We start from the raw sequence: 19799 nt of genomic DNA, 5'->3' as shown, positions 1-19799 counted from the left end.
CCAGTGGTGATATAAAGCATGCCCTGTCTCTCCTTCTGTTCTGCATGCAGACACCGTGACCCGCTCAGGTACTGTTACTACCCCTCCGCAGCAGCACCCCAACCCCCCCCCCCCAACCCTTTCCCTTCTCCCCCTTGCCCTTGTGAGTGTTCATGTAGAAGCTAGATGTGTATCACCGTGTTACTTACCAAGTGCCCGATGAAGGCAAAGAGCAGAAACTGTAATAAGCCAAATAAAAAAGGTCCCACCGACCATACATATAGTATTGCTGGTGGAGGTGTGGACAGACGGTAGCATTTTTCTTTTTGTTGTAGATTTGTTTGAAACTCATGTCCTCTTTGGTCTTTAAAACCACACAAACTAGTTCCTGCCGTTTGTCTTTGAAGGACAGACTGATATTGTGTCCAAAAAACATGTTTTAGTCCTCTGTCTAACTTGATTGACATTTGAAATGGTTCACAAAAGGTTAAATTCAAGCTTCAACCACCTCACCAGCCTTATTTATCCTCATCAATCTCTCTCTCTCTCTCTCAGCTGTGTTACCTCCATGCTGAGCTCTTCAAGACACACAATTCCAAAGAGACCAAGAAGTACTTTGTGGAGTTCTACGCCAACTTCCTGGACAAGGGTGCAGTAAGTACATGTAACAGAGGCAGGAAGCTCACTATTGTATCGCACCACAAGCTCTCCTAAATTGGTGAACCATGCAAATGTTCAAAGTCACTTTATTCACCAACCTACCGCAGTTCCTGCACGTGTGTAGAAATATGGAGACTTGCACTCACACAAGCACTATGGGAATTTACTATTTAATTTACGGTTTCGCCCAACAGATCGGGTAGTGAGTAGTCTGGTGGCTCAGATGAGAGTTTGGAATCGGTGACCTTCCGATTTCCAGATAGCCTCTCTATTCACTCAACGACGGCTGCTCTAAGTAGAGGACTCTAAGTATGCTCTAAGTATAGGACTCTATTTACTTGCCCGCTTAACCCGTTTGTTGACTACGGTTCATGCGGCTGCTACCTCTGATCTTTACGACGTTATAAGAGCATCTGTTAAATGCCCAAGTTGTTCATTGTCATTTCTTCACTGATCCACCTGTAGCACAATGGGACAATTCCTCTGTTATCACAGCTTAAAATAAGATTATAAACAATTATTTTATTTGCTGTACAAAAGTAGATCTTAGGGTAATAAATCCCAATGGAACTGTTACCCAATCTCTCTGTGTTGTGTATTGTATTACCACACTCCTCAATTTGAGGGAGGCATGTCTGTCTGCAACATGCCTCTCTGATATCGACTTATTTTTTTTGGCTGTGTATATAAAAAAAAGAGAAGCCTATATTGCAGCCTTTGTGATTGGATTGTTTGGTGTTGCAATATCGGTATGGATTCAATATAACGTTTTAGCTCTAGTTTGGGGGCCAAAGGCTCAAAGTGGGGTAGAGAGAGAGAGGGATGCACTGTGTGTTAACAGCTTGTGTGTGCGTACGTACACTTGGATGTCGGTGTGTTTGTGAAATCATTTGCCCCAACCGCTCGTTGTTTGTCTGCCCTGTTTGTTTTCGGTCTGTGTTTAGTTCATCTCTTTACCGCTGTCTTCCCTCCTGGATCTCTCTGTCTTTCACTTTCCCATCAGTCTTCTGTCTGCACACCTGCCCTGAGTCAACTCCCCAGATTGTCTGTCTCTTAAGACGGCTTGACTGGTGCTGTGTGCTCCCTTCACCCCGTCTATCAGCCCCTCTCTGTCAGACCTCACCACTTCCTGTCAGGATCGTGGGAAAGTCCTTAAGTGCACGAATCATCCTCTCGGCAGTCGTCCCTTTTGTCTTTTTTCTCTATTGCTTTAGTTCTGCACGTTCTTTGACTCACAGGAAGAACTTGCGGTAGGTGTTCTTTGGAATTGCGTGATGTCTAAAGGAGTTTTCTAATATCCGTTTTAATTTGAGGTTTTTTTTTCTTCTTTCTCTCTCCCTCCTTATCAGTTGTTGTGTGGTTTTTCCTTGTATTGAAGTGACCCCTGGTGGGGATTTGCAGCCACTGCGTCTGTTGATAAGTCCACAATGAGCTAGTTGAGAAGTTATAGGTTACAGTATAACTGTGATTTTATACAAATGTTTAAGTTCTCCGTTTGTGACTTTCACAGGTCCTCAGGGTGACTGTGCCAGCTAATACACTATCTGAACTTGGTAAGATGCCTCTCAATTGCATTAGTTTTCTTTTCTGTCTGTTTCTGCAGAAATTCAGCAAAAGGAACACTGAAAGAAATTAGTAATTTATTTGAGAAAAGGAAAATGCATACAAAATTATATTCAAATTACTTTTCTTTATATTTGCCTGCTACTCAAACTTTTTTCTCCTTTCTCCCATTGTCCACTGTCCACCATTTCCCCTTGCCATCCACCTCTCCCTCCCTCCCTCTCGCCTCCAAGAACGGACTCGTGCAGACCTCAGTGAGGAGCAGCAGAAGCAATATGCCCTGGAGATCCTGGAATACCAGGCGGCCGAAGTGGCCACGCAGCTGGAAGACTTCAGGTGAGACACAGGGGCAAAGCTATTTAAAGGTAGACCTGTACTGTAGGTACAGGTCTAGGCAGGACATCTACGGCATTTTTTCCTCTCCTAACCAGCAATTCCAGATGGCAGATTCGTCGCAAAGGGTGTCAAACTGCAGCTGGGAGATCCACACATTGTTTTCTGCTGTGTTGCTGTTCGATGTGTACACTCACCGTATAATTGTATTGAGGTATCCACAGAGTTTCTGACTATGTCAAATGTGCTGTCATCACGAGACTGACAACCAAATGAATTAATGATTTCATTGATGCATCTTTTTTTCCCCCTCAAACAGTGATTTAATTTAGACAAAATTACGGTAAAATAGAGTAATAAAATAAATATATTAAACTCACATACTGTAGGCCTACTGTACCTGAACCCAAACATTTTGAAATTGCATAATATTCTTATTATATTGGGATAATAGTAAATGGCAAAGATACATACATAGGTTTTAGAGGCAGGAAACGTATGGTCCATGCCTGTTGAGAACTTTAAGAAGCTGCTAAAAACTCATTTGTACTGCAAACATTTTGTTAAGGTGCTTTATAAATAAATAAAATGACCTTGCCATGCACTGGTGCTGTATCACCAGGAACATCACTAAACCGATTATTCAATCAATTACTATTACCACTTATTTGAATGATTTTCTTTTGATCAACTGTAATCAATAATTTGATTTATTGTTACAACCCTTGTGGTTAATCCAAGCAACATTTTGCTTTATTGACACTGTTGTAAGGCTGGGAGGGAGGCGTGTAGGGGCGCTACTTCTGAAAGGCTCTGATGAGAATCAATACTCAGCCTCTTAGATCTATGTACATAACGGAACCAATACACCAACATAGTAGAGTGCTTTCTAACTATTCTCTATGGTCTACTCTATGCTATGCATCGGCTTACTCTTAATGATCAAAAAACACAAAGTTTATACATATTATGGTCTCAATCGCTTTGAAATCATTATCAAGCTAGCCAAGCCCTATTGGGTATGCATTTAAACCACTCGTGTCATGTCAAAGATTCAGGCATGTGAAGGCTTGCACACTGGGGGCGTGACGAATACACAATAAGAAAATACATGGTGGTTTGTTTTTCCACCACAGATTTTGGAATTGAATGCCTTGCAACATACCAAGTTTCCCATGTTCTTACAATAAAGACCTTTCACTGTGCCCTGTGCAGGCAGAAGAGGAAAATGGGAATGACCCCCAACGAGGCAGAGCTGGTAGACGTGGAGAACCACTACCCCACGGACCGCATTCCCATGGAGATGAAGGAGAAATCTGTGGCAGAGAACCTTCTGGAAAAGATGAATGAAACACAGTGAGCACCTCAGTTCTCTTGTTGACCCTTTTGTTTATTATTGTTATTTTTTTTTCTTTTATGTAAATTAGGAAATACACTCCTTTTTAGCTCGATTGAGACATACAGTGGGAAAGCTGAGACCGAGGTAGACACTTTGATGGGAACTGATCTAAGGCCATATGCACCCTATATTTACATTTAGGACTATATTTACAACTCAAGACATTAGAAGACACTCTTATGCACTCTTAACACACAGCTTAAGCAGAGTTGGGGATTGAACGTGTGAACTTGGTCTAGGGCTAGGCCACTCTGCCAGCCATAGTTTTTACAGTGTTTTATTAGAACGATAACATCCACATGTCTGTGGTGACAACATGCTACTTATAATATAGTAATAAGCTTTATTTATTAAGCTCTAACCAAAACTCCAAAACATCCGACCAACACCATTTGTTGGAAGGTGTTATCCAAAAGCGCCAGTAGTGCATCATTTAATTTGGATATAACGTGCACAGTACAGAATAATCAAAGGAAGGACGATGTACAGTGAAGATATTTTACGTATAATTCAATTCTTCATTGTCTTCCCATAAAGGCAGATGAAGGCTGGAGGGCCATGAGCACTTTTTCCGTAATTAAATTGTCTTAGACATTTGTGAAATATCCTCGGTATTGAGTGCAATCCCGTTGTTTTGCAGTGAACCACGAGCACTGGCTCGTTATGCATGGGTGTTCACAGTGGGCGTCAAGCCCAAACCCCTGGCAATATTACTGTCACGTTCCACACACTGAGCTGTAAAAAACCATGAGAGATACTTCTATTAGAAAAGTTTTACGGAGCAATTGCTTGCAATCCCGGCCGAGCAATTTCATGAAACATTGATTGGGGAGGGAAAGGGAGTGGATGTGCATTGAATGACCTTTCTATCTGACAAAGAATATTTCATGTTTTCGGGTCGCTCTAAAGTCGGCATAAAAAATACAAAACGACCCATGAAGTAAGAGGCACGCCGCACTATGGTTAAATAAACCCCCATGGACGATACAGTTGAGTGCAGCCCTGCACGCATCCTGCATTCCTTTAACCTCACACAGAGGAGCAAGTGTAGACAATCATGGGGACCAGAGTTTAATGAAGACGGGGAAGGGAAATGGGCTTTAGTGATTGGAAGAATAGGGAGTGAGGAAAGAGATGGGAGGGGGAGAAAGAAGATGGGGTCAGCATTGCCACGCTGGCAGGAAGGCTCTCCTATGGCAGCATGCCAACTGGAAGGTTGCAGCACAGCAACCGGCCGAAAAAGTGTGCAAAAGAGTGATATGGCATCTATCGTTGACCCATTGTTCAGATATACTGTAATGTGTTATCCTTTGCAACAAGTGATTCCGACAGAGTAGGAGATGACGCCAGACTGAGAGAGGAGACACGGCCCTCCAACTTCCATCCCGTCCGGGGAGAGGAAGGCAAGGAAATAAAAACCTGTGCATGACGCCGAGTCTATGCATAGATGCAACCACTTGAGGAGACTTCAAATGCCCGCAAAGCAGACTCTGTCAGACACTAGTTTTAGACTCAATCAGACACTATTGCATGATCTGCCTCACTATATCTCCCACTCACAAAAGACGTATTCAGTTTCACTCCATTCACGCATGCACACAATCGTCCCTCTATTCCCTGGACTCCCTCACTCGTCTCTCTCCCACACCCTATCATGCACCCCATCAGCCTGCCCCCTTTGCACTGCCTCAGCCACAACAAAGTGACCTCACCCTTTCTGTTCCTCATTGGCCCCTGTCGTCCCCTCTGACTTCCTGATTGGATATTCCAGGGAAATCCCGGGGAAACCCCTCCCACCCTTTTTGTCTTCATAGCAAAACACAAGTATCTTATTTCCACAGTCTTGCCTGACCATTGCATCAGACAAAAACATAGTTAAATACTAATTTCCGCCACGCTGGAACCTTGTTTGACTTTGGTTCCATGCATCCCGCAGACACTACCAGCAAGACTGAGAGCTCCTGTTTGCAGAAAACTTAAAGATACAAAAGTTTTTAACAGAAAGATTAGATAACCCATTTGAGGTTGTTTTTACATTTCTCAGTGCAGTTAGGGGTGCATGCTTTTATGCATCTCTTGTTTGTTTTTTTGCATTGTTTTCTTTTTCTTTTTTCTTTTTTTTTAATTTCAGAATATGTTCAAAAGCCTCTGCTCTGAACACAACAACATTGTAATCAAATTTGAGTTTGATCAGGAAAAGCTTAGTCACTTCAGGTTCCACAGACCCAAAACACAGTTAGGAATCAGTCGAGAAAAGAAAAATGCTACTTGAATGGAAAAGGTGAGTGCTGGATGATGCAAGATGAGGCAGTATGCACTGTCTGACTCTTACTCACACCTTTCTCTAATGCACGCACATGTCTTTTTTTATTTTAGATCCAACATCGTCTCAGACGAGGACAAATGGTGAGTTACGTTTAAAAATGAAATTAATAATATTTATATATTTCAGTAGTCCATATGAAGCCGTAGAAATGTCATGTTTATTTCCACCTAAGAAAATGTATTACAATTAAAACCTCTTAATGTCAGTCTTTTAGAAAAAGTGTGCATAGGTTTGTTGAACAAATTTGCATACCGGTATGGGTTGGATGGCACGCAGAGTAGCTTGAGTTCAAGTACATGTTGCATCTCAATTTGTGTTGAATATGCTGAACTAAACTACTGTACAATGTACATATCCCCATAAAGAAGATGCTCTTTAGTCATAAAGCCTTGATGTGTTTTTTAATGTTACGAACTTACGATCATTAGTATTTTTCAAAATGTTTTACATTTTGTTTAGAAATTTGATTAAAGAAATAGGCACATCCACCCAGAAGGAATAATGGCATATCTACAATCTAGTTGTGAGCTTGTACATCTGATATTTTTTCTTGGGGTACTCCTACGGTATATACAAACTTGTGTATGTAGTGCAAAAATACACTTTGGCCTTTGAACAATGATCTGTTATACAGTAAACATGAAATCCTGTTTGACTCGCATGGCTTTTGATCTTGCATCACGTGGTAAATTTGCAGAAATACAGTTCATGTAGTTGCATGGCACTGGCTGCAAATCTCCACTTGGTATCTTGGAGACACATGTGATTGGTGGTAGTCTACTCCGCTCTGTCCCCTCCCTTCCCCTGCCCTTACCCATCGTTTCTCTTGAGCAACTCCTCTTTCTCCTCTTCATCATCCCACACTTCATTTTCCTTTGTCCGTGGTCAACTTTCCACCTGCCCAGTGCCCATTCTGGCTTTCTCCCCTTCCCTCCTCTATCCATCCTCACATGTCTCTCTCCCCTTTATCTCTCGCTGTCAGCTGTGCACAGGGGATGTGCATCATGTAGTAGATTCAAACGGTGATTCTCAAGTTGTTGGGCTGCTCTAGTACACAAACAATGGCTGTAAACATGGATTGCCAAAGGGAATTCAACTCTTTAAGTATACAAAATAGACCCATGAGGGTACTGTTTTGTTTACTTAGGATACCCGTTCACTACAAATGACAACAGCTACTCTCCCTGGGGTCCACATAGAATAATACACAAACAAAAAGAAACATTCCAAAGTAATATAGTAGAGAACATAGACATTTTAATAAAATGCAATGTCACAAATAAACATTGTTCATGTGTTTTGTAGTTTCCTTCCTCAAACATTGTGAAAAATCTTAAAGCTATCACATTCTTCTCTCTCTCTCTCTCTCTCTCTCTCTCTGTCTCTCTCTCTCACACACACACACACACACACACACACACACACACACACACTAAGGCAGATTTACACATGTGAGGCCTTGAACTAGTGCTGGGCGATATTGACATATTGATTTTATGATATCATTTATTTAATACAATTTTTTGGGGGAAACTGTTCAGAAATTGTGAAGCTTACAACACACTGTGGTGTGAAGCTTGTAGGTTTTCTATTTTCAATAATCTTCAAAAGCATAACATTGGGCTTAAGTGATTAGATCCATATCACAATATTAAGATCACGTTGTGAGCTTGTAGATAGATTATTTTCAGCATGCAACAAAGTGCAAAATCTGCCTTTTATGAAGCCATCAATGCCCGCCAAAATACAACTTTGTCCACAAATTCAACTGTAGATTTAGTCTATGACTAAAACTAAATGGAATTTTATTCAAAAGACTGTCTAAAACTAAATAACAATTTGCTGTCAAAATCAACACTGGTTTGTAACCTCATCTCCTTGTAACCTCTCTCTTTCTCGATCCCCGTCCTGTAGTCAACACATCTTTCAGGCAGTGGCCTTCTACATGAAGTCACTGGGAGTGAAGACCAGGCCGGTGGACAAGAAGTCCAGGGGCTTTTTCAGGAGACCGCAGAAGGACAAGGTAAAGACCGCAGTTGCAAAACCCAGAGGTTCATGTCTACACAAGCAAGATAGGAATTACAGTAATCATGAATGCAAATTTACAATTAGTCTTAGATATAGACATTTAGATTTAGTTTTGTGTTTATAAATTATGTACAGTATTTAAGACACCGCTAAGGAGACGATGGTACTGTCCCTTTTCCCTCTTTCTGACAACTTCACAAATTATAGAGCTATCAAATACAAATGTTGTCAAAGCGCCTGATGAATTCTAGATGGTCTTCATGTCAAACCCAATCCTGTGTGGTGGAGTTGATCAGTTCTAAAACCACCCACGTAAAGTACATTTCACCATGGGGGGGCCGATGGCCTAGGCTAGTGCATACCATATAAGCGAGTTGTGGGTTTGATTCCCGAGCCCGACAACCTTTGTTGCGTTTCACTCACCGTCTCTCCCCCTGTTTCCTGTCACTCCACACTTGACTCCACTATACTATCCAAATAAAGGCCTCTCATCTTCTTGTCTCCTGCTCTTCTCTTTCAACTTCCTCTTCCTCTCCTACTTCCTGTTATCAGTCTAAGAAGGAAGAGCCGAAGGGGAAGATCAGATCTCCATTCAGCAGGATTCTGGAACGGAATGGTATGTATATATGTATGTATATCTGCTGCTGTGTTGGACCTCGTCCCTTTAGTTTATAGCATGATACACAGTAGGGAAATAAATACACAATATTAAGTTATTGCTTTTTGTGCATAAAAAAATATAAAACGATTTTAACTTTAAAGCACAAATGAAATGAATTAAATAAACAACCAACCAACCAACCAACCACAAATCAACAACTAGAACTGCACTCTGTCGAGTGCATACTTGCTTGTTGCACACTAGTAGGCCATAAATGGCCAACTAGTGTGCAAGCAGAGCGCGCAAGTACTTTCGACCGCTACAAACTGTCAACCAATCACATATATGTACATATACTATGTATATGTATATGTAATTTGTCTGTCCCAGCCAACCCGCCACTTTTTATGCTTATGCACCGTCCCAGCAAATTGTGCCTGATACGGCAGTGTTGCCAGATTACATACATGTATACACAGGAGCATTACCTTTAAACCTCCCAACACTAAAGCATATCGTCATTACGTCACCATCGAAAACCAATTACACTCTGGCATTGGGTCCTTTAATCCACATATTTCTTACGTCATCATTGAGAGCTAGTTATACATATACTATATTATATATGTAATTTGTAAGTTGATTAGCGGTATACTGTGGTTACTTTGCGCCAAAAACCGCCCCAGCCAACCCGCCACTTTTGATACGTATATGCAAATAAAACAGCAAATTGTGCCTGATTTGCTGGCACCAGATTACATACATGACCATATTTCTTACGTCATCATTGAGAGCTAGTCATGCAGATACTATATATATGTAATTTGTAAGTTGATTAGCGGTATACTGTGGTTACTTTGCGCCAAAAACCGTCCCAGCCAACCCGCCACTTTTGATGCGTATGCAAATAAAACAGCAAATTGTGCCTGATTTGCTGGGACCAGATTACATACATGACCATATTTCTTACGTCATCATTGAGAGCTAGTCATACATATGTATATGTAATTTGTAAGTTGATTAGCGGTATACTGTGGTTACTTTGCGCCAAAAACCGTCCCAGCCAACCCACAACACTAAAACATATCGTCATTACGTCACAATCGAAGACCAATTACACTCTGGCATTGGGTCTTTTAATCCACATATTTCTTACGTCATCATTGAGAGCTAGTTATACATATACACACCATGTACTCTGGTCCCAGCAAATCAGGCACAATTTGCTATTTTATTTTACAAATTACATATATATGTATATGTATGACTAGCTCTCAATGATGACGTAAGACATTTGGTCATGAATGTAATCTGGTCCCAGCAAATCAGGCACAATTTGATGTTTTATTTGCATACGCATCAAAAGTGGCGGGTTGGCTGGGACGGTGCATACGGACCGGGCGAAAATATTACTTGCGCGCTCTGCTTGCGCAAGTAATAATGAAGATGACTTGCTAAGATACAAAGTAATTTTACTGCAGACTAAAAAGCTCTTTATTATTTTCCATTATGCTCATTTGAACTGTCAGTTTTTTCCTTACAACTACAATTTATATACTGAAAAGGGTAATATACTTAGGCATTATTAGAATTAATATGATGACCTTAAATTGAACGTGTGTATACAAATACAGTATGACAAAGAATCTGTTCTGTCCTGCCCTCTCCTCTCCTCTTTCAGCTGAGGTCAAACCTAAAACAGAAACTGAAGGTACCAGCCGTCCATCCCCCCACCCCCCAATCTGTAGACTGGTCCCATCTGTACTAATCCACCCATATGCATGTCTGCATGTACCAAATCATGTTGGGAGGGGGGACCTGTGTGGGTTAAATCTAGAGTTTTTTTGAGCGGTGGCACACCGTCTCCAACATGTAACTTTGTGTGTCCTCATGTATGTATGTCTGTCTGTCTGTTTGTGGTACCAACAGGTGACAAAGTGACGCTGTTGAGCTTCACAATGTGCACAGGTGCATGATGGGAAGCTGAGTTCTTAGCTTGTAATCTTTTTTTGATTACACATACATACATACATACACACACATACACACACACACACACATACATACACACACAGCACACACACACACACACACACACACACATACAATATACATACACACACAGTAACTATAACAACAAAAGTATAGTTCCACTGTTCAGTTCAGACAGGTCTGATTTTCTTTTTGTTTTCGTCTCTAGATTTAGATGCACTATATTGTCTGTTGGAATAAACGGACAATTATACACTTACTTAATTACAGTACAGAGGTTCCTTTTGCACCTAAAACTAACCCTCACTTTGCATAGTTTTTAAAGGACGACTTCACCACTTTTTCAACCTATCTTCATATAATTGATCCTCACTAATGTTCATGATAAATTCACACTTTTTCATGGGAGTGACCAATGGGTCTGTGTCTCATAGGAGAGCTGTGGGCAGTTCAAAAAACGGTCTTCCAGTGACTTCATCAATGGGGAATCCAAGCTAATAGAACCTGAATGCTTTCTATTCCTGAAAAGTTACAATGCGATAATGGAAGCCATCGTTCTCACGATAATAAAAATCTAAATGTCTAAAAAAAGAATCTCGTTTATAAAAAATAATAATAATCTGCCTAACTATGATGTCACTGGAAGATGGGTTTCTGAACTGCCCACAGCCGGCTTGGTCACGGTTCCATCCACAAGAAGTGTCTTCGGAGCCAGGTCGGAACCACTACCGCATGTCTTGGGTCTCGGGCTCCGACTGTGAAATGACGGTTCCACTAATACTCGAGTGGACCCGGTGATTGGCTGTCACAGCTGTCAATCACCCCTGCTCCCCCCTTTTTTTCCCTCCTCTGGCCAGTGGAAGGCGAGCTGCCTGCAGTACTTTTCGGGTTCATAACTCTATTCTACAGTCGGGTCCATTCGGTTCTGGGTACATTTCCTACGGGTCTATTTGGGTACGGGTCGCTACTATCTGCTCAATATGTTACTCTTCCTGTTTCTCTTCTGCTCATGCTCATTTCCCTCTAGCGGAAAAGGAGAAAGTCACCCAGGAGCGCAAAGGGACGGTGTCTTCCAAAGGTTCTCTAATCGACCCCGCCATGCCCTCCTCCTTCAGGAAGCCTGGCACTAGTGGCGGCTCGACTTCGCTGGTGGGGTCTGAGCTCAGCGACGGGTCAGGTGTCACCATGGTCGCAGCCAACAGCCCAGATTCCATCACCAGTGATGGTGAGGCTGGAGGTCGTTTGGTTGGGTAGAGAGACGATGTACAGATTGGTTTGAGGGATTTTCCAGAGGTCATGTAGGTCTTTCACAACCATGTCATATTCAGCATCCTACTATATGTCCTCCAGGTCTTTCACCATCATGTCATACACGGTACTTGACCAGTATTCAGATTGCATAAAATAGGGGAAAATATTAGATGTAGAATAACAAGGGTTATTAATAACCTTTGGGTGCATCTACTCTAAATGTCATCACGTTGTGTGTGTGTGTGTGTGTGTGTGTGTGTGTGAGATATACTGTATATCGGGGAAATAACCTCATTGCATTTTCCCCTCATCTTCTTTCTCCTCTCTCCCATGCATTCGCTCAGACCCCCTGCCTCTAACAGAGGGGGGTGAGGTCTTCCCGATAGTCCCAACCATTGGGGAGCCCCTTTCCCCTGAATCACCAACAGAGGAGAACCTAGAGAAAGAGAGGTGAGGAAAAGTAGTCACATCCAGTCATGTGACAGGAAAGAATTATGAGTCATTCAGCCTGATTCAATTAAATACATAGTCAATCATGTATATAGAGTTACCGGTAATTAATTTGCTTACACTTAGATTAGGTTAAAATAAAATTATGTTTATTATCCAAGTTTATAAGTCCAACCTCAGTGCAGAGGCAGAGTCATTCAGTGTTTTGGTGCTAAGGCTGAGGGAGCGTGGTAAAACTCCCATGGCAGTCTGTCCCCGCTGTGTGCTAGCTGTTGTCCTGCTGCCTGCTAGCTAGCTAGCAAGCTAACACCACTGACGGCCTGGAGTTTGGAGACGGAGCCTCACTCGGTGAACTGTGACCCAGTCCTCCCTTCCAGCGCCCCCTGCCCTCTTACCCCATCCCGTCATAATCCCTCACACTTTACATTTCCTTTGCTTTTTCTTAAAACTCGCTTATCTAATCTATTCTGTCTAACTCTTTACTTAACCGTCCGTACATTTGCATACTTTTATGTGTGTGTACCGTTGTGTGCATCCTGATGTTGGAGCTTCATTGCGTTGTCTTTGTTGCAGCTGGTATATTTCGTGCAATGTTTTATCTACTTTGATAATGGACATAATGGGATATATACACGTAGATACTGGACATATGATATGGATAAATATTGATCACACATTGGCGATAGTACTCAGCGATAGGTTCTTCATGTGAATTTTGTTCTGTTATGGCATTGATTGCTACATTGATTTGTTAAGTGTATAGATTTACATTGCTTTCTTGTTTGTTATTGAAGACCAAGCTTGTTTTTGCCCTAATTTTCGCCTGCAATTTTGTTGAGGCAAACGTCTAACAGAAATAAGTATAGGTCCGTGTTTTTGTTACCTGTCCTCTGTGCTTTTGTGTGTCCTCGCCAGATGTTTTTGTCCATCACAGTCAGGTCTATAGTCTTCTGTCCCGCTTCGCTCCACAGTGTTTGTGGCTCCATGTTGTGGCAGGGGCTTTGTCATTGCACTGGGCAGTGGTTTACACAGAGATACTCTCTTGTGGTACAGTACTTTGATAGCCTACAATAACTGGATATCTTGCATGCTGTTAGCGTGCTCGGTGGTGTAACCATGTCATGTCCCGTGTTTTTACAGACGGAAGACAAGGTGGGTCTCTCCACGCATTGAGAGGCACGGACATGCTTCGGGCCTTACCACACACACACACACACACACACACACACACAGTATTATTCATTCACATAAGCTAAAAGACAAACACAACGGCATACTGTATGTCACCCTACCCTACACAATACGCATTGACTCTTTAACTAAAATATATACAGACATTCACAATCACACTCTTATACACATGCTGCATGGCTAAGTATTCTTAACTTGCTTGTAAGGATATATAATAATGAGCTTGATGCCACCGTAAACGGTAGATCTTTCATTTTTTTATTTTTTTGTCATAGTGTGTATATGCACGGCATGTACCGTGTGGGAAGAAATTGGCAACTTGATGAGCTTGATTTTCATTAAGGTTGACACTTAAAATTGCTGGTAGATGTTACTGAGTAATGACTACTATGTTAATACCATGCTGTGGTAGATGTATTTTCATAATATTTCTTGGGGAAATGTTCAGGTGTAGGCTCTCAACCATTGCAACCCATTCTTATATGGAACATTTGTCCATGTCTTAACAATATGCATTTCATAAGTCATGCATATTTACGTATCTTTTCATTTTCTCCATCTCCTTCTCCTATATTTGTTTATTTTTTGTCCTGTGGAATGTCTTCCCTATTTGATCTGTACTTATTGTTTCGTTATTTGGACCCTCCTCACTGATCCTCGTCCTCCTTGCCCCTCACATGGATGGATCTGCTGCTCTCTTTTTCTCCTGAAACCTGTCATGACCTCACCCTCCATATTTTAACCTCCATAACTTCCCTCATACCCTTGTGTCGTGCCTATTTGGCTTTTCTTTCCAATTCCTCCTACCATCCTTACACGTATTACCCACCTATCCTCCCTATTTCCTCCGTTTCTGTCTTTCCTCTTCCCTCACTCCTTCCGTTCCATCCCTGTTCATTCCTCACACCAACATCCTCCAATACCTGCCTTACTCCTCCCATGCATCCTCTCCTTCCCTCCCTCCCTCCCTCCCTCCCTCCCTCCCCTACAGTAGGAAGGTGGGGCGCAGTGAGAGTGCACGTGTGGACCGGCACTCTTCACGGCGCCGCGGCTCTTCACGGGCAAAGCAGTCCCGCTCCCGTAGTGACGTCGACCTCCAGCCGCCTTCCGCCGCACCATCCACACCCACCTCGCTCACCCCCCATCACTTGTAAGGCAGACAGACCCCTCCACCCCCTTATTCCACCACCACCCGCCTCCACCTCTCCCTGGTCAGAGAAGCGCACAGCAAGGCCAGAAGGTCTCATTGTAAACTAGGAGACCAATTGGAATAGTCATAGTGGGAGCTTTTGCTAAATATTCTACAGAAGTTGGGTATAATTGTGCATATGAGATAACTTACAGTATAATGATAATGATGAGATTGTGGGTTAAAATTCACCTGGATCAATTAGATTTGAAATCCATATATCTCAGAAGTTGAAAAGTAAATGCCGTAAATACTAAAACATGGACTAAAATCATGAAATGAAAGATATACAGTTATTAATGATGGACTGTATTCAGAAGATTGTGGGTTCAAATCCACACATATCAACCAACAGACAGACAGGTTGTCAATTCAACAGTACCACTGTTTCACTGGCTTCCTATCGGCTGTGAGATGGCTCTGTCGCTAACTATTGACCTTAATGGTGACGGGTAAGCAGTGAATAACAGTCTACTGTCACCACTGACTGCATTGACACTTAAGCTCTTTAGAAGAGTGATCATTAAGGTTATTCAGTAACGATTTATTGGATAAGCTTTAGTCTCAAACAAGTCAATCATTCCAAGCTACCTCACTTGCTACTGTCGATGTTAACGTTCGATAATACGATTTCAAGGCTGAAGGGAATCTTGGCTTGTAAAATGGTAAAGGATCCTGGGTAAGGAGAAGGTTAATTTATAGCTTTCATTGGATTTTGGTTTTGGTCTTTTTTTCTTGAACTCAAGCACTGAGGAATGCAGTTTCTTATTTCTATCTATCTAAGTACTACATCATTCTGACAAGAAGTGAGAGTTGATGGTCATTATTCATTTTCTGAAAAGTAAAGAATCATTACAGACACTAAAATGTTATTGTTCTTATGTCAAAGTCACATGATGCCTAATAACTTCATAATATTTAATGCAAATTTTGTCACATCAGTGTCTCTTTTATCAGCTGGGCTAGGGCATTTTGGAACACAACCGTTGAAACAACTGTTCAATTAACTCATTATCTCACGCAATGTCTTAGACTAGTGATGTTGAAATTTGCTAGCATCCTTGAGTTGTATAGCTGCCGGGTCATGATTGTCCAGATATTGTCGCCCATGTGTTATCTGTTGTTTCTGGTTGCTTGTCCCCCCCCCCCCCCCCCCCCCCCCAAGCAACAGATAAGGATGATCAACAATATTTGAACTTGTACATCATGCCAAGATCACTTTCACAGCCCTTATGTTATTCCTAACTTGTCCACCCTGCCCCTCTTCCCTCCTCTGTCCTCAGCATGGACGGGCCGCTCTTTGTTACGGAGGTTGCTGGAGCCTCCCCCACCAGTCCCCCACCCCAGCTGGAGGAGATGGACCCCCGGCTCCTGGAGCTGGAACGGGACCCACCCAACTGGAGGGAGTCGGCCTCCCCCGACACGCTGGGCAGCCTGGGCAAGAAGGAGACCAAGAGACAGGAGGTCATCAACGGTAAGGAGGTGGACATGAATCTAAACGAGTAAAACCCCCACCCTGCCTATAATGACAAAATTGGGATAACGTGATAAACTTGTAGGAGAAATTGTGTAGTTTACATCAGCCAGTGGCAGGATAGCAGGTAGTTACTAGACCACCAAGTAAACGATGACAATGGTAGCACAATACATAACGCATAATGCTATGAATACTGAAAAAAAAAAAAGATTCAGGTCACAGATCTAATGAATTCAGACAGCTGCAAATGTTCTCTGCAACATTGTAATGCTTAATGCTCAGTGCTATGCCGTGTGCTGTAAATTGCTTCTCTACAATGAGCTTAAATGCATTGCATCCACGCTAGCCTTGCGTAGCAATACTAATATTGTGAAGTCCTCCCACAATTGAGAGGGGCCAGACTTAATTGTGAACTTGTAAGTTGTAGCATGTGGTTATTTTGGGCAAGCGACACGTCATCCAAGGACTTCAAATTGTTTCATCTAGCTGCGAATATGCGATCTGAACTCCCTAGCAACGCTATGCTTTCGTGTCAAATACGGAAGAGGAAGTGATCAATTCTCCAGACTGTAACACGTTGATTTGATGCTGAATCAATTCTGCATGGCATCCTGTATCCATAGCAATGATAATTATGTTAATTCTTGTCCTCATTATCTGACAATTTCATTTTGTTCCAATGTTACACATAGGATTAGGGCAGAATGTGACACGTCCGAAAACAGAAGATTTATTATGTTTTTATAAGGTCTTTCACTTTGCCACTTTATTTTTTTGAATGAAATAACCAAAATGAAAGAAAGGGGAAAAAACTGCTGTGAAATGATAAAAAAAGTAATTGAATCTATGCAGGTGTGATAAGAGACCCAAAGAGCCTCCCTGATGCAAACATCACCTCAGATGAACTGAAACACAAGGCCAATGACTCTCCTCTTGCCTCCTGATGCTCTTTCAGAGTTGTTTGCAACAGAGCACGCCCACGTGCGCATGCTGACTGTCATGCAGACGGTGTTTTCCAAGCCCATGGAGAGGGAGGAAATCTTCACGGTCACCGAACTGGCCACCATCTTCCCCAACCTGGACGAGATTATAGACATGCACTGTGAGTACATACTGTACCTCTATCCCTACATGCACTACTTCTATGTCTGTTGTTTGTATTATATTGTTACATTCATTGTCTCTATTATGCATCTGTTAAAATGGCAAGAGGAAATAAAATGGGTGACATAATAGATGGATTTTATAACTAATGTTGTCTGCCTTTCATAGAAATAAAATCAACACAAGATAAGTTAAGCAAATAAAAATGGTATTCAAGATTATTTAAGGGACAGTACCCTCAATGAGTGACACCCACGTCCCACAGCCACAACAGTCCATGAGTTGGTTCTAACCAAATTTAGAACATACATGATACATGATTTCTGCTACAATGCCACCAAAATTGGCCTGAAAAAGGAGACCACAACGGGAGGTAAATGTACATTTCCATCGAAAGGAGGTGTCATTCAATGCTGCCGGTTTCTCCTTTGTATAGATAGTGTTTTGTATTTGTTGATGACAAATATGTATTGTGTTCGTTTTCTATACTACAATGAATTGAATACATAGGGCCACAATGGACCCAGGTCTTTTTTTGTGTTATCCCTTTAGCATTAATGTCTGACTGTACCATGTGCCATTTACATTTCTGACTAATAAAGTATTCAATCAATTGTGAATCCAGATGCCTTCTATGAGAATCTGAAGAAACTGCGCGTGGAGGACAATTTCATCGTCAAATCCATTGGCACCACCCTGCTCAATAGAGTGAGTCCCTCTCTATTGTGTGTGTGTGTGTGTGTGGAATGAAGTAATTACTGAAAGCAATTTCACATGGTAATACAGATCCCAATCCCAGTTGTATTAGCTCCATCTAGTCTATTGTAAAGTGAGTTGTTTGGTAAGGTAATTGTATACCGGTCTGAATGTATCATAATATTTCCATATCTGCAGCAGTAGCATATGATAAAGCAGCCCAGGCTGCATGGCAGTAGCCATTATAATCCCAACTATAATACTGTCATGTTGTTCCAAACCTAATGAGTATTCCTGTGTGTTCTGTTCTGTTCTCAGTTTGGCGGTACAGAGGGGGAGTGGTTCCAGAAACTGACTGCTCGGTTTTGCAGCCACCAGTCTTGGGCGCTGGACCAGATCAAGAGCAATCGGAAGAAAGATGCACGCTGCAACTCTTTCATACTGGTTAGCAGACATAATGTACATTACATATACAAACACACCCAGTTGTTTTCCAAAATACCTTCATCAAAGTCTCTCATAGACACACACACACACACACACACACACACACACAGGGAAGTGAAAACGCAACAAGAGATGCATGCAAGCTAAACACACACTAAACTCAAAAGACATGCAGAACTATTTTACAGGCCTTTATATTTAATTGACTCTTTTGGGAAGTACAAGAATTTCAACGCCTATACTGCATCTACAAACTGTGACAATAAACCCCTTAGACCATGAAGTAATTATAGAAATAAGTTAACATAGAGTAGATTAGTTATATCTATGTCTCACATGCATTCATTCTGATTGTGTGTGTGTGTGTGTGTGTGTGTGTGTGTGTGTGTGTGTGTGTGTGTGTGTGTGTGTGTGTGTGTGTGTGTGTGTGTGTGTGTGTGTGTGTGTGTGTGTGTGTGTGTGTGTGTGTGTGTGTGTGTGTGTGTGTGTGTGTGTGTGTGTGTGCGCGTGCGCTAGGAGGCAGAGAGCAAACCCCAGTGCCGCAGGTTGCAGCTAAAGGACATCATTCCCATAGAGATGCAGAGACTGACCAAGTACCCCCTGCTGCTTGAGAACATCGCCAAGAGCACAGGTGAGACCATGTGTGTCTGCATGCTCAGGGACTTCGCTGACCATTTGGTTGTCCTACTACTATGTTTCTGCACAAGGAAACGAGAGCGCTGCCTTTTCCTCATGCAGATCGGCTACTTTCACCGTTTGATAACTTTGATGTGTCCTAATGTTGGTGCTAATTAACACTTAAACTCACTTCTAGACCAGGCGGGGAAGAGGGGCTGCTTCAGCCCTGAGCAGCACGCGTGCAACTCAAGGACGCACACACGGGAACTCGCTTAAATTCGATTAATAACGATCCTCATTCCTCAATCGATTATGAGGATTGGCTTGGCACTTTTTGGCACATTTTGTTGCCCCCTTCGGCGCGTTGCCCTAAGCAACACACGTCTTGTGCGTATGCCCTAGTGGCGGTACTGTGCATGCTGATACTTTTCAAGTGGAATAATCAAAAAAAGAGCTACTCTACAGGGATGCCATGCCTCCTGTGGTTAACGCAGC

General features: G+C 42.1%; 1 protein-coding gene across 6 annotated transcripts in view; it reads left to right on the top strand.

The window, feature by feature from the left end:
• Positions 1-19799, top strand: part of arhgef1 (Rho guanine nucleotide exchange factor (GEF) 1) — a 56845-nt gene that overhangs the window by 23796 nt on the left and 13250 nt on the right. For 2 of the 6 annotated variants that reach the window (XM_080767705.1, XM_080767702.1), the window contains 17 exons: positions 535-633; positions 2150-2192; positions 2436-2538; positions 3751-3891; positions 6311-6340; positions 8175-8283; positions 8841-8904; positions 10571-10600; positions 11909-12106; positions 12477-12582; positions 13723-13734; positions 14765-14923; positions 16246-16436; positions 17395-17541; positions 18169-18251; positions 18558-18683; positions 19203-19317. In XM_080767705.1, coding sequence (XP_080623831.1) covers positions 535-633; positions 2150-2192; positions 2436-2538; positions 3751-3891; positions 6311-6340; positions 8175-8283; positions 8841-8904; positions 10571-10600; positions 11909-12106; positions 12477-12582; positions 13723-13734; positions 14765-14923; positions 16246-16436; positions 17395-17541; positions 18169-18251; positions 18558-18683; positions 19203-19317 — 1756 coding nt within the window. Of the gene's footprint in view, positions 1-534; positions 634-2149; positions 2193-2435; positions 2539-3750; positions 3892-5968; positions 6216-6310; positions 6341-8174; positions 8284-8840; positions 8905-10570; positions 10601-11908; positions 12107-12476; positions 12583-13722; positions 13735-14764; positions 14924-16245; positions 16437-17394; positions 17542-18168; positions 18252-18557; positions 18684-19202; positions 19318-19799 lie in introns of those variants that run through there. The other 4 variants (XM_080767704.1, XM_080767703.1, XM_080767706.1 and 1 more) reach the window with 4 other exon arrangements.

Source organism: Protomyctophum bolini (assembly GCF_963924005.1).
Source record: "Protomyctophum bolini genome assembly, chromosome: 7".
Classification (NCBI taxonomy): Eukaryota; Metazoa; Chordata; class Actinopteri; order Myctophiformes; family Myctophidae; genus Protomyctophum; species Protomyctophum bolini.
Note: the sequence above shows the minus strand (reverse complement) of the source record. Positions and strands in the feature narration are given on the sequence as shown.